We start from the raw sequence: 14,569 nt of genomic DNA, 5'->3' as shown, positions 1-14,569 counted from the left end.
TGGCATCCTGGCCTGGATCAGAAATGGTGTGGCCAGCAGGAGTAGGGAGGTGATCGTGCCCCTGTACTCGGCGCTGGTGAGGCCGCACCTCGAATCCTGTGTTCAGTTTTGGGCCCCTCACTCCAAGAAGGACATTGAGGTGCTGGAGCGTGTCCAGAGAAGGGCGACGAAGCTGGTGAGGGGTCTGGAGCACAAGTCTGATGAGGAGCGGCTGAGGGAGCTGGGGTTGTTCAGTCTGGAGAAGAGGAGGCTGAGGGGAGACTTCATCGCTCTCTACAATTACCTGAAAGGAGGTTGCAGAGAGGTGGGTGTTGGTCTCTTCTCCCAAGTGACGAGCAACAGGACAAGAGGAAATGGCCTCAAGTTGCGGCAGGGGAGGTTCAGGTTGGATATTAGGAAAAATTTCTTTACTGAGAGAGTGGTGAGACACTGGAACAGGCTGCCCAGGGAAGTGGTGGAGTCACCCTCCCTGGAGGCATTCAAGGAACGTGTGGACGTGGCATTGTGGGACATGGCTTGATGGGCATGGTGGTGTGTGGTGTGGGTTTTTTTGTTTGTGGTTGGGTGGGGTTTTTTGGTTTTTGTTGTTGTTGTTGGGGTTTTTTTTTCTTTGTTTTTTGTTTTTTTCTTGCTGGTTGGACTTGATGATGTTACAGGTCTTTTCCAACCTTAGCGATTCGCTGATTCTGTGTGGTCTTCAGGCTGCCATAGAGATCCCTACACACAGTACAGCCAGTAGGCATTTTTGCACCGATTTTTTTGTTGCTAGTAAACATCTGAGCTCTCATAGTAAAAGCTGAGTTCACTGACATTCTCAATACAGATGAAGTGAGGAATGTTGTTGTACTCAGATTTTGCTAGTGCAAATGCTTTGTTAGAGGACCACGTAAAACTTGTGTTGCCAGAGAAATTTGAAAACTCCTGTGTCATGTCTAGGTATACAGACAGTATGGAACAGCTGTTAACAGCCAAGGGTTCATTCTCCACTCTGAAGAGCAAATGTTGCACGCACAAAAAACAGCTTCTTTTTTTATAGTCGGAAAGTTGTGACCTCGTCCAAATAAATTTGCCCCTCCTGGTATTCATAGTTAGCATCCTTCTGCACTTTTGCTTCTCTGGGGGAGAAAGAAGTGGAGCTGGGGGAGAGAAAAGCAGAAATCAGACTTTTTGTGATGAGCTGATGTGCAGTCTGTGGGTGAACTCAAGGCATACTCTGATAAGAGATGGAGCTAGGTGGCACAGTGCTAAGCAACTGCGTTGATGTGACAAGGTGAGTGGAAAACAATATTGATAGTTAGGGAGTGTAGATTTAAAGATGATCAGCATTAGTATGAGCCAAATTATCACTGTTCACAGAATTGCGTTAGTAGGTACGGGAAGGTCTAAAATAAAGATATTATTTGTCTAGTACACTTTATACGATGCAACCCGTTGAGAAGGTTTCAGTAATAAGATTCTGCTCCTTTTTTGGTTTTTTTTTCTTTTTTTTTTTCTTTTTTTAACTCCCCAGTTGAACCATTTTCATATATTTCCGTCAGTGGAAACCCCTGGAGTCCTAGGGTTGTGTCCAGAATTGCACAAACACTGAAGAACATGCATCTGGATAATTGGAGAGGGGGAGTGGCTTGGGCTGGAGTTGCTGCTGTTTTCCAAGGCCAGGATGAGCACCGTTCGTGTGGGTGGCTGGTGGCTGTTACCATTGGAAACCTCTTAATTAGTACTTCTGTCTTCCTGAGGGCCACTATGTGGAATCCCATTTCGGATGTGACCTCCACACAAACGTTTTTGAGGTTGCTAGGTAGAAGATCGAGTGCTTTCTCTGGTACACGGGATCAGCTGTTACTGTGGTCATGTGGCAGTGGCCACACGCAATGCATGTGACCCTGCACGCTGCGCCAATCCTAGGCAGACAGATGTCAGCTCCCCTTCGTGCTAGCCTGTTTGTGTATTTACATTTCAGTGCCTGCAAAACGTGAATAAATATTGTGTGCTGCAATCACAAGTTAATCTGTATCTATCACAGTGATTACTTAAAAAATTTTGGTGTACTTAGTCTGCAGAGTATTGCTCCCTTGCATCTTTTTGGTGGATCACTAGCTTGAGTTCTGTGGGGTGGCCGCTTGGTTTATAAGTTACTGTCTGGATATAGTAGTTGGTATGACTGAGCCTTCGCTGGCTCTGTGAAATTTGCTACAGCAATGCTGCCAAGTTGGTATTTTTTCTAGATACTTTACCTCTTTGTGGGGATTTCTAAATGGCTTACAAGGTTGTAACAGTTGTTCATATCACCATGACCAGGCAGGTGAAAAGAACATGTGTTTAGGCCTTGGTTACCCCACAGTTTGGCATATTTGTGCAACTCGCTGATGAAGGCAGATTTGTACTGAAGTATCTCATTCTGTGAACTAAAAAAGCTGCATTCAGGGAAGAGGGTGATGTCTGGCAAAGAAATGGTAACAAGTAGATCACGTGTCATAGCATCTTGAATTGGTGCTGTGGTTTGTCAAGACTGACTTGAATGGGAAATGTTACAGCTGGACTTTACACTTAGATAAGCTTGGACTTGTTATGGTCATAATCAAAGTAATGATCTCCTGCTTTATGTGTCAGGGCATATCCCAGTGTTTTCTATCTTCAGCTACCCTTAGCCTTTCCCATGAGAAGTGGATATGCATAAAATAAAGTTCTCAGCTTGGAAGGCAGAAAATAAAGCTTATCAGGAGCATAGCTGGCAAGGAGAGGAATGAAGCAGTTTATGTTGATCACGCTCAATCATAGAAGCAGAGAGTTTGCTTAGAAGAGGAATAGCTGAGTAGTAGTTAATGTTGTTTAAAGAAGATGACACTTAACATTTCATGGGCTAGTGTATGGGATGGGTATCTGCAAAGCTGGGAAGAGGAATCTCAGAAAATAACTTGTAGGTGGGAATGTGAGACGTGATACGTTTGGGGAGGACAGTGTTTGCAGTCTGTTCATTTGCCTATCTTTCTGCCTTCCTTGGGCATTCAACTTTTTATCTAGAAACTTCCATTGTTTTGTTTGATAGAATTCTGGAAATTTTTCTTTTTTTTACAGTATCTTGCTGCTTTACGCCCTGGACCTTCCTTTGTCTGTCACCATTTCTGCTATCTCTTCATCTCAATCTAACCTCTAACTTGGTTGTTGTCTTCAAAAATCACATGAAATGTGATTTGTGCTGGAATACTTTAAAAAAACCCCATAAATGTATTCCACATAATAGTATTCCCTGAACAGTCAATGAGAATGGCAGGTGAGATAAATTTACTCTTTGGCCTTGCATTAACTGTCTTTAACAAATAGTGAACTTTGTGCATCCCTTTGCACCGAACAGTCTCCAAGGCCTGTCAAAGGATACACATCGCATACCTTGTTGGTTTTTTTCATTTTGTTTAAAAAAAACAGTGCAAGGGGAGATAATGTTACTTGAATGAAGACAGGAACAGTGCTGTGGGAAAACAACAACAGATCTGGAAATCAGGCCTGTGATTATCTCTCTTCTAAAAAAATCTTAATCGTGACTGGGAATGGTGCCAGGCACTGGAAGAGAATTGTCCTTACTGTTAAATTGTTAGCTTGCTCCTTGGCATGTGTTGACCTAAGCCAATGCTCCCAAAAGAGCCCTGGGCATGGTTCAGGTCTTAAGAGTGTTCTAGTAACTGTTCCGTTAGGCAGTTTGCATGCAGTTAACCTTTTCTGGAGATTGAGAGATGTTTCTAGAGTGAATTTAGGCCCCCGTATGCTAGTTGGCCTTGATATTGGGAATATCTCAGGGTACTTTAACTTGTATAAGTGAACCCTAAAAGTCCTAGGTCCCAGTGGAATGCTTTATCCAGTAAACCATTAGCATAGCCACAAAAAAAGAAAATATCTCAAACTAAAATGATGTTTACAATGGAGTCTACTTTTTTTTTTTTGGTGGCAACCCTAATGAATCTTTCTGAAATCATTAGGGTTCCTTGTGACTCTGATGGTCAGGGTTTGTAATCTTAGTCTGTAACACTTTCTGGCTCAACTAAAACTATTGTGTTTTCTGTTTTACTTGAACTGTTTTTAATTTTGAATGCAAATGCCTGTCTGTTTAGCTTTGGACCAATACCACAATGCATGGTGGTTTGTGGATCAGAGAGGCAGGCACAAAGGGCTATCTAGTAGCAGCATAAAGAAGAGAATAATGCAGACGTTGAACTTCCTTTGTAAACCATGTGATATATCCGTATTTTTCACAATGCTCTTATCTTCCTGCAGACCTTTTTCTCTGAGGATGTGTTACAAGTAGATTTGTAGGGGAAGGGTATGACTAACATAGACTGTGCAGTACCTTTTTGTCTGGTACAGGCCTTGTATATGGGACGGATACATTGTGGGACTGTGGGACATATAGTTTGTATGTGGGACCAATGCCGTGATAATGGCTTTGATTCTTCTTTTGTGTTTTAGGGACGCTAAGGGTCTTGAATAACGATGAGCAACCCTTTTGTACGGATTGTGGAGCCACTGGACCCTAAACAGCCTCTGAAGAAGTTCTTTAATCTGAGCAAATTGGAAGATGTGAGATACGGTATGTTGATAACACAAGGAAAGCATTTTGTTAACATTGATGAACAGAATCTGAAGAAATAGACGCATACATGTATGGTATTACCAGTTGATCCATTCCAGGATTCCAAGAGTGATAAACTCCAGGTTCTTTAAAGAAAAAAGGATGCAATTCTCATTATCCAGCAGAAAAATGGAATAACTTAGCAACAGAAGATCAGGGCAGGGACAGGGGGGAGATGATTAAAAAAACCCCCCAAAACAACAATAACAAAACAACAAAAAACAACACCACCACCACCCCAAATTATTCTGAATTACTGTGTCCTAAATAATAGTTGGGGGGGGGGGGGAGTTGTGATAGCAGTAATGAGGTCTCACTGTGATTAAGTGACTTTTGTGTCTTGGGGGCCCTGTGTAGAAAGTTGGGACAAACTTCTCAAGAGATTTTGAATGTAGATATTCTGAGAGGCAATCAAACAGCTATTATTACAGTGGACCAGGGGATGAAGGACAAAGAAACTTTTTCTTTTTTCTTCACACCCATTGCTTGTAGTAAAGCTGTTAGGACTGCTCTAATAATATTTTGTGTCATCTTCTATAAGTATTTCTATCTTGAAGTAAAAGAAGATTAACAGATGCACAGTCTCATGCTGTTCAGTTTCATTCTCCATCTTTGGAGAAGAAGAGACTGCCTAGACACTAAAGCTATGCTTTCCAATATATCAGGTAGAAAATTAAGTTTTTCTAGTGCATTTATATGATTGTTCAGTGGCAAGAGTGACAGGAAACTGCAGAGAAACAAGGTGAGCATATCATGTTTTCAAAGTAGTATTGCTGGGGAGGATGGAAGAGCTGTGGAAAAGAATCCTTTCAGCAAAGACGTCTGCTGTCTCACAGGGGCTGAGATAATAAATCTGCTCAAAGAATTGAGTGGAACAGGCCAGTTAGCACTGACCTCCTGACAAAACTGGAGGCTAGAAAAGGGTGTTAATAATTTGGGATAAAGCCTTCTGAGAATATAGGGACAGCACTCAAGAACCCGTCTGCCCTTGGTGTGGAACTCTGCACTTGCTGACATATGCCCTAAGGTAAAAACTGAATTTGTTTCTTGCCTCTTACCCACGCAGCACGCCTGCCATTTTCTATTCGAGTCCTCTTGGAAGCAGCGATCCGTAACTGTGATGAGTTCCTAGTGAAGAAGGGAGATGTTGAGAATATTCTCAACTGGAAAGTGGTGCAACACAAGAACGTTGAAGTGCCGTTTAAGCCTGCAAGAGTTATTCTGCAAGACTTCACGTGAGTCTGATGCTCTCCAAAGCTAGGAAGAAGGCCTCTTGAAAGTGCAGCAATGCTCAGCTTGGGGTGGAGGGGTGAGCTGAGGGAAAGAATAGCAGAGAAAAGTTTGGAAAGACCTTTTTCAGCCTTCCTGGATGTCATGCTACAGACAACACTTAGAGAGGCAAACACTCATGATAAAAGCATCTCATGAAGTGATTCTGGGATGGAGAAATTAATATCTTTATGAAACTCTTCAAAACAGAGGAGAAGAAAATGGGATGGATAAATTGCATCCAAATGAGGCAATCAAGAGTTTAGAGTTTTTGTTGTTGTTTGTGGGGGGTGTGATAGTGCTGTCTTCCTCCGTGCCTCCCACCCCCACCCCCCCAGGGCTCTTGCTTTCAATTTTATACCCTTTTCAATTCTCATTTGTAATCCACATAATTATTTTCTCTTCTGAGTCAATATTATTCCACACAGATTTTTAAAGTCTTATCTGCCATTGAAAAAATGAATGTCTACTTTTTCCCATAAATGCAAACTGAGATTCCTACCTAATGGACTCTGAGAACTGGGCCATGTTATTGCAGTGTGATTAGTCCCCATGTGCCAGCATGTAATAGTCCCTGGTAGATGTGGAAAGTCTATTTTCATGTGGAACAGTAGCTTCTAATGGTTTTTAATGCAGCATTTGACTTGCAAGTCCACTGTCCTTTGTACCTTTGTCCTCTGCCTTTGCAAGAGAGTTTGTTTCAACTGTGGTAAGCCCCATGCTGCTAAGCTGTCAGTTGATTTTATTTCACGGAACAGTAAAGCGTCTTAGCTGTCATACCTTCTGTTTTGCATTTTCCCAAAGGTTGGCCAGGTGCTAGAGACCCAATAGAAAGACATTAGGAAATGTCAACTCCTAAAGAGATTAGGAAAAATTGGCAAAGCCTCAGTTGAAAAAAGTGCTGATTTCCTAGCTATTTTTTACCCACTGGCTGTTAACATTTTAAAAAGCTGGAGCACAGAGGAAGCCAAACTTTCAAGCAAACATTGTTCCCTTTGTTACTGCACTTCTTTCTTGTCCCCTACTGTCCTGCTGAGTTTCAAAAATTTGCCTGTAAGTCTGCAGAGCAGCTGCATTCATGAAAAATGAGCTCTGGAACAGGCTCCTGAGTGGGATCTTTTGGAAAAGGCATCTTTGGCAACTTTCCAGGAGCCATACAACAAATATATTCACGTGTCGTGGATTAGAATTATTGAATTTCCTAGATCTGATCATTCTGTAATTATCCTGAGTTCTGCTAAGGCTGTAGATGGATGTTGTGTCTGTTCCTTTTCAATTGTATAACATTTATAAGCTGGCAAAATAACTCTTCCAATCCCTTCTTCCCATCCCCGCCCTCCCCCAAATCCACTTAGGTAGCATAACATAGCATATTCAAAGGGAAATAGCAAATATCCTGGGACAACAAATTGCTTCAAACTGCTGAACAACATCAGTTAATCGTGTCAAGTTTAGATAATGTTGACCCTTTTTTCTGTTTGTTTTTGTAAACACTCAGGATTTTCAAGGTAAAATTCTGTGGAAATTACAAAGCCTTATCTGTTGTTCTTGCATTGTTTCTGATATATTTTAAAATCATAATAGCTTCCTTATAATCAGAGTTGGAAACATAAACTCTCACTGCCTTGGGCTGCTCTTGCAGAAACGTAGTCTTCTCAGTGGGTTACTGAATGATGCCAGATCCTTAGAAGCACGTTGTAGAAGAGCTCTTTTTGTCTCAGCAGGCAGCAAAATCAGATAGGCTGATATGCAAGGTTTCCCAAACTGATGGAAAAATGTCATGGTAATACACACCTCAGTAGAAGCTGAGAATGTATGTGCTGAGAAACACCAGAAGCTGTGTTAAAATAAATATGGAAATGTGTATGATCTATTAGACAGGACAGGTGTTGCGGTGCTGGAACTTCTGTTTACTACTGCTTGTTTGTTTATGGCTAAACTTGTGTTGGAAGTGGAGGATGGATGAAAGACTCACATGCATTACTTGAACCCTTTGTATAGTTTACCTACCTCACTTAAGAAAGAAGGCTTAATTTAGGGATTTTAACATTGTTTTGGATGAATGAGAGATACAAACATAAAGAAAAAGGCCTGTTAACTTTTTTGAGTCACTTGGAGTTCAAGGGCTTGCAGGATTGTCACAAGACATGAGAGAAGGCAGAAATGTGAATGTTGGCCCGTAGCCTGAAAACATGCTGTTTGAATGTCATTTGTGATATAAGGTCTTTCGTCAGTGGTAAGTACAAGAATTTGTTAGTAATGATGAACGGTACACCATATTTCTGCCTTTCATGTTTGTCCAGTGATCTGCCAGGGCAGTTAAACCCATTTCTGAAAATACAGTTATTTTGCAAAGGTGTTCTGCAGTCATGTCCATTGTAATTTAAGAAATCTGATGCCCTGCTCTGCCAGTTTCACTTGAAGTGTGGAAGGTACCAAACAGCCCTAATTATGGAGAAGATTCTCCTGTGCTTTGCAAAACTTGGAAGAGATGACCCTTGCCTTAAAATCAGCTAAATAAACATAGTGAAAGAGTCAAAGAAAGGACATTGTCATTTTCCGCCTCCCCGCTTCTGATTGGGGAGGAGGGAGAGGAACAGAGCAAAATAAGAGAAACCAGTTCAAGGTCCCAAAGGAATGCTGACTAGGACTAAGTTTCCAGATTCCTGGCCAAGCATGTTAAACTGCTTCTGTTACTTGATGAATTTTCGTTTTAGCTTTTCATTCTTACAGTGCTCAGGATATAGATACAGTTCTGTCCCTTCTGCTCTTCTGACTTTGTCTTCTCAAGTATACTGTCTCTGCCATACAGTAATGATCCCAAGACTCAGGGTAATGCTGTGATTTGCTTTGTATGGGACAGAAGGTGTCTGTTCTGCATCTCAGGATCTCAGCTGCGTTTGTTTTGTTGGGTTTTTTCTGCTTCAAACTGTTTCAACTTGCTTATTTCTCTTCTGTTTTAGTGGGGTACCTGCTGTGGTTGACTTTGCTGCGATGCGCGACGCTGTGAAGAAACTTGGTGGGGACCCTGAAAAGATCAATCCTATCTGTCCTGCTGATCTAGTGATAGATCACTCCATCCAGGTTGATTTTAACAGGCGGTAAGGATACAAAATTAACTCTTACTTCTTAATGGTTGTAAGCAAGCTGGATCCACTTACTGGTAATAAAGGTAGTTCCATTGCTGACTTTCTTAGCATTTGAACTATAACATCCTAGACTTTAAGAAGTGTTTAAGTTAGACTGTTGTATCAGTTGCTGTGAATTAGATGGAGGAATTTTGGTTTTTCTGTGGTGCGTCTCTCAGCAGCACAAGCTTGGACTAACTGTTAGTAGAAACAAGCTCAGTCCAGACCTGTGGTGATCATAATTTTCCATAATAATACTGCATTATTATTAGTTGCTCCGAAATAGCTTTTTTCCACATGCACTTTTTTGACCCCGTAGGGCTTTTTGGAAAGGACAAGCAAGAATGTCTCCTTTCTTCCTTATATAAATAAGAACAGACCTGAGCCGCCCTAGCCCAGCTCTGAGGAACTGTTTGCTGGTTCAGTGCCTCCACACAGAAAAGCACAAGACACTGATTAATATGGCCTCTATAAGTACAAGAAAGAAACATAATGCTATTCAATCCTCAGTCTGCTACAAAGAGATGAGCACTCACTAGACCTACAATGAAATACAAGATCTCTGTATAGGCGTCCTTCTACCTTCCATGGTATGTAAACATGGGCCCACTGAACTACTCTTTCAGACAGACCCTGCAATTACATGTTTCTCAACGGTTTCCTTCCATCTTCCAAACTCCTGAAGTTTTTTGTCTGCGGTTACCTTGCCTGCTAAGATACTCTGTATTTATTGTCCTCTATAGGAGATAGTTTTGAAGCAGGCCACTTAAGTTATGGCAAAGAAGAAATTTCCTAGAAGGTGGAAATTAAAGAACATAAAGAGCACATTCTCAGTGCCAGTATTTAGAGGCTTCTTTAGAACAAAAATACTGAATTTCCGAGGAGAACAGTATTGCAAAAAGAATGTTGCCAGACAGTTTTCAAATATAACTTTTTTCCTACTTTTTTTTTAACTGTAGAGTAGTAAGGACACAAATTCTCAGTGATGCCATTTCATAATTGGCAGGGGAGAAGAAGGGCTAAAAAATTTTCACTTATGTAACTGTTGAAAATCAGCACCCTTTAACTTTTTTTCCTAGAGATGCTGTATCTATTATTATCTTAACATAACACTAAGGAGTTTAGAAACAGACGTAAAATTAGAAATAATCTAAATACTGACCTCTGGGGTAATGGATGTTCTAGCACTAATCTATTAAACTAGAAACCTAATATTTTTTCTTTTTAATTTGCATGGTACCATTTTTTAAAATCTTTGGGATCAGTGTATTTCTTTGTGAACAAGATATGATTTCATCTTTACCATAGGACAAAATAAACTATTATGATTCTTTTTCTGTATCATTTTAATAAGATTAATTTTATGTTATCAGTAGTATCCAAGACTTCATTTAAATATTTTCTTGCTAATTACTTTTTGTCACAGCCTTTTTTTATTTCTATTAGGCTCATGTATATGTGGAGAGTACATTGGCCAGCCCTACTTTTAGTTTTTTCAAACTCTTCAGGCCTAAGTTAGGCAGCTGATTCAAGTGAAAAGTTTGTTAGTTCTATCTGCTTTGAAACACAGGGGCTTCAGGCAGCACTGTATCATTGGTGATAACCTCTTTTTAACTGAAGTTGCAGGGCAGTTGTGTTCCAGTTCCCTTTACTGCTTTGCTGATGCTTCTGATTTAGGTGTTGGTAACTTCACATTGCTCTAACATGTAGTGTTGCTTTTCCCGAGCTACGAATTTTAGGCCTGCCACACATATAATATGCAGATTAGCACTCAAGTTTGAACCAGACTTCAGGTATTATCCCTTAAGATTTCTCAAATCCTTTTCATTGGTTGCCTGCTGTTCACAGCTGCAGTGAACTTAAAAAGATGAGATTGATCAGCATTAACATTAGCTAGTAACTCTTCCTTTCTCTCGACTTTTGGGTATATCTGACCAGACATAAATTTCAGGTGGATACTTCTGGTGCTGACAGCTGGTTATTTTCACTTGCAGATCAGACAGCTTGCAAAAAAATCAGGACCTGGAATTTGAAAGGAACAAAGAAAGGTTTGAATTCTTAAAGGTACTGAAAGAATTAATCCTATTTGCATGGAGTAAAGTGCAATGAACAAAAGTTCTTCCAATACTCATGTGCCTTGAAATATTTTTACTCCAATTCCTTCTGTTTCAGTGGGGCTCTCAGGCTTTTAAAAACATGAGGATTATTCCACCAGGCTCTGGGATCATCCACCAAGTGAACTTGGAGTACTTGGCAAGAGTGGTGATGGATCAGGACGGCTACTACTATCCAGACAGTGTGGTGGGCACTGACTCGCACACCACCATGATAGATGGCTTGGGAGTGCTTGGCTGGGGTACGTGCAGTAGCGTATCATGAATAGCCTGTTGTCTGACTAAGCTGTGTTTCAGACTCTGGTGAGTTGACCCTGGCTGGCAGGTTAGCCCCCACCCAGTCTTTCACTCACTCCTCTTTCCAGCAGCATGGGGGAAGAGAATCGGAAGGGCAAATTCCAGAAAAAACTCATGGGTTGAGACAAAGACAGTTTAATAAGTGGAGGGAAAGGGGAAAAAAAAAAAACAACCCAAAAGCAATTGATGGAAAGACAATCAGTCACCACCTCCCGCCAGCACACCAAAGCCCAGCCAGTTCCTGGGCAACGGCTACTTTGGAAAAATACCCCCCACCCCACACTTCCCAGTTTTAACGCTGAGCATAATGTTTTATGGCATGGAATATCTCTTTGTTCAATTTGGTCAGCTGTCCTGGCTGTGACACCTCCCAGTGTCTTGCCCACCCCAGCTTACTTGCTGAGGGGCAGAGTGAGAAACAGAAAAGACCTTGACACTGTGTAAGCACTGCTCAGCAATAGCTAAGACATTGATGTGTTATCAACACTGGTTTGGTCACAAAACTAAAACATGGCATTATATGGGCTGCTGTAAAGAAAAGTTATCTCCATGCCAGCCAGACACAGTACACAGATTAACCCCAAATTCAAGGAACCTGATGAGGTCTCATACAGTTATTTAAGACTTTGTAACTAAGCTCCCTGTTCTGATAACAGCCGCAAATAATTTCTGGTGCATGTGTTGTTAGTTTGTGTGGTTTTTTTCTTTTATATATTTTCTATTCTGCATTTAAATCACAAGGAAGCAGGCAAAGAAAATATTAAGTATGACTTCCGGAGTATCTTAGTCATTTGGGAAGGCAAAGGAGTTGAAGTTGAATCCATTTGTTCCTTAGTCACTTAGCTACTTTCAAAGTGTTGCCTTATCAAAAACTACTGCAAATGCTCTGTTAGATTGAAAATGCTGAAAGTTGAATCTGAGCGAGTTAAATATGGCCAGAGAGGCCATTGTGAAAAACAGCACTATGAAGTATGTTCTAATACCAGTAGTCTGCAGAATACTTGTTACAGAATTAAATACAAATAATTCCTTTTTTGCTTGTGGTGGCAAACTGCAATGTTTGAATTATTGGCTAAATGAGCAGGTACGAAATTAAAGTATTTGCAATCATCCCACGCATAGTAGCAAAAACTTCAGTCAAACTTTTTATCTTCCTGTGATATGATGATAGAAGCCCTATTGAAATAGATATCGTGCAAATACAGAAGACATTGTGTTTTTAAACAGCGTTTGGTAGTTGTTCACAAAGATGCTTGTCAAGTTCTGAGTACCACATGTGATAGAAGTATGACATTGTGTTTTTTCTACCCCACCTGTACTACTGTAGCAATATTGGTTGATTGAGACTTTCTATCGAGGGTGGAGGAATTCCTGCTGGCTTGGCATACAAATGTAAACAGGTTCACTTTATTCAAAACCATGAGATCTTCGGGATAAGAGATGTCTCTTTTATTCTGTATTTGGTTGCACCTTACACAGGGACCTGTCATTTAGGTGATGTTGCAACACCAATAGCTGCTTGGAAGAGTGCGTCTGTAAACTTAGCCTCATTTTTCTCCAGAATTTGAGAAGTATGGCTGGGCATAGTCCATACTATATATGCTCAAAGTGCACAGTCTTGGATCCAGCATTTCTTGCTAGTGGCTGGTAATGCTGAACTTGCTTCATGCCTGCCCGTGGCAGTCCGTCAGTCATGTCGATTAGCTTGACTGTTTAAAAATTATTCAACACCTAGTTAAAGGAGTCACATGACTGGATCTGTCACAGAATTATCTTTTTAATTTACATACGTATATAATTTTGCACAAAATAAACTGGAAATTATTTTTCAGAACCATTAACAGATTAAGTGGGAAAAAGGAGTAGTGGTTTGGCATATGTAAGCAACTATTACAGGCAATTTGTTCTAGCTCAGTATTAATTAAGCTAAACAAAAGGTAGAAGGAGGTTTGAAAGTGGAAGATAAACCTGAGAGGGACTTTATACAGGCAGAAAGTTATAAAACTGCTGCCTAATGCCAAATTGCTAATAAACACCATGGGTGTTTTAGATTGCATATGACTATGACATCTTGATACTTTACCTTATTACATTAGCAAAATGAAGTAGTGACTTGAATTGCATTCCTCTAATACTGAAGGTGTGCTTACACAGAGGTTCCTGCCTGCATATGCCCAAGCCCTGTTGAAACTTAATAGACTTAAGGAAGATATTTCTGTCTTAACAAGTAGCTTTTCTGAGAGTATTCTTTAGAGCAGTCTATACTCCTGAGTCTAATAATCTTTCCCTCCTTCAAAATAACTTCCTTCAGAATAACTTCTTTGGTGACCAATAGTGTCATGGTCTGCATACGTTTCACTCGCAGCACACTGTGTTCAATGCCATGTCAATCGTTCTTTATGCATTGCATAAAAAAAACTTTTACATCTGTTATTGTAAAAGCTGAGTGTCCTCAAAGTAAGTTACTTAGATTTATCTAATATCCTATCTAATGGCTGAGGAACAAGGATGAAAGTATGAAATGGAAAGAAATTAAAAAGCCCAACCTTGCAGAAACTGAAGCAAGATGAGGAGTGCCTTTTAGCAGAAGACTAAGCCCTCTGGCTGGCTGCCTTCTCTCTTCTTTCACAGCTTAAGTTGTGTAATCATTGCCGGCGGGGAAGACGACCGGCCTGGCTGACCAAGGAGCTTATGCTGAGGCTCGGGGAAAAAAAGAGAACTTACCACCTCTGGAAAAAGGGGCAGGCAAGTGAAGAAGAATACAAGGACCTCGTTAGGTCATGCAGGGAGGGAATTAGGACGGTGAAAGCCCAGCTAGAGCTCAACCTGGCCACGGTCGTGAGGGACAACAAAAAAAGCTTCTATAAATACATTAACAACAAAAAGAGAGCCAAGGAGGATCTCCATCCTCTACTGGATGCGGCGGGGAACATTGTCACGAAGGATGAGGAAAAGGCTGAGGTACTTAATGCCTTCTTTGCCTCAGTCTTTAACAGCCACACAAGGTATCCCCAGGGTATCCGTCTCCCTGAGCTGGATGACAGGGATGGAGAGCAAAATAGGCTCCCCATGATCCAGGAGGAAGCAGTTAACGACCTGCTATGCCACCTGGACACTCATAAGTCTATGGGGCCTGATGG

General features: G+C 41.0%; 1 protein-coding gene across 1 annotated transcript in view; it reads left to right on the top strand.

The window, feature by feature from the left end:
* ACO1 (aconitase 1) overlaps positions 1-14,569 on the top strand; it is a 40,561-nt gene that overhangs the window by 7,313 nt on the left and 18,679 nt on the right. The window contains exons 2-6 of the mRNA XM_059833260.1: positions 4,459-4,579; positions 5,688-5,856; positions 8,854-8,991; positions 11,013-11,082; positions 11,191-11,374. Of these exons, the coding sequence (XP_059689243.1) occupies positions 4,483-4,579; positions 5,688-5,856; positions 8,854-8,991; positions 11,013-11,082; positions 11,191-11,374 (658 nt within the window). The 5' untranslated portion in view covers positions 4,459-4,482. The remainder of the gene's footprint in view (positions 1-4,458; positions 4,580-5,687; positions 5,857-8,853; positions 8,992-11,012; positions 11,083-11,190; positions 11,375-14,569) is intronic.

Source organism: Gavia stellata, chromosome Z (assembly GCF_030936135.1).
Source record: "Gavia stellata isolate bGavSte3 chromosome Z, bGavSte3.hap2, whole genome shotgun sequence".
Taxonomy (NCBI): domain Eukaryota; kingdom Metazoa; phylum Chordata; class Aves; order Gaviiformes; family Gaviidae; genus Gavia; species Gavia stellata.
The sequence above is the reverse complement of the archived record's forward strand: the minus strand, read 5'-3'. Positions and strand labels throughout refer to the sequence as shown.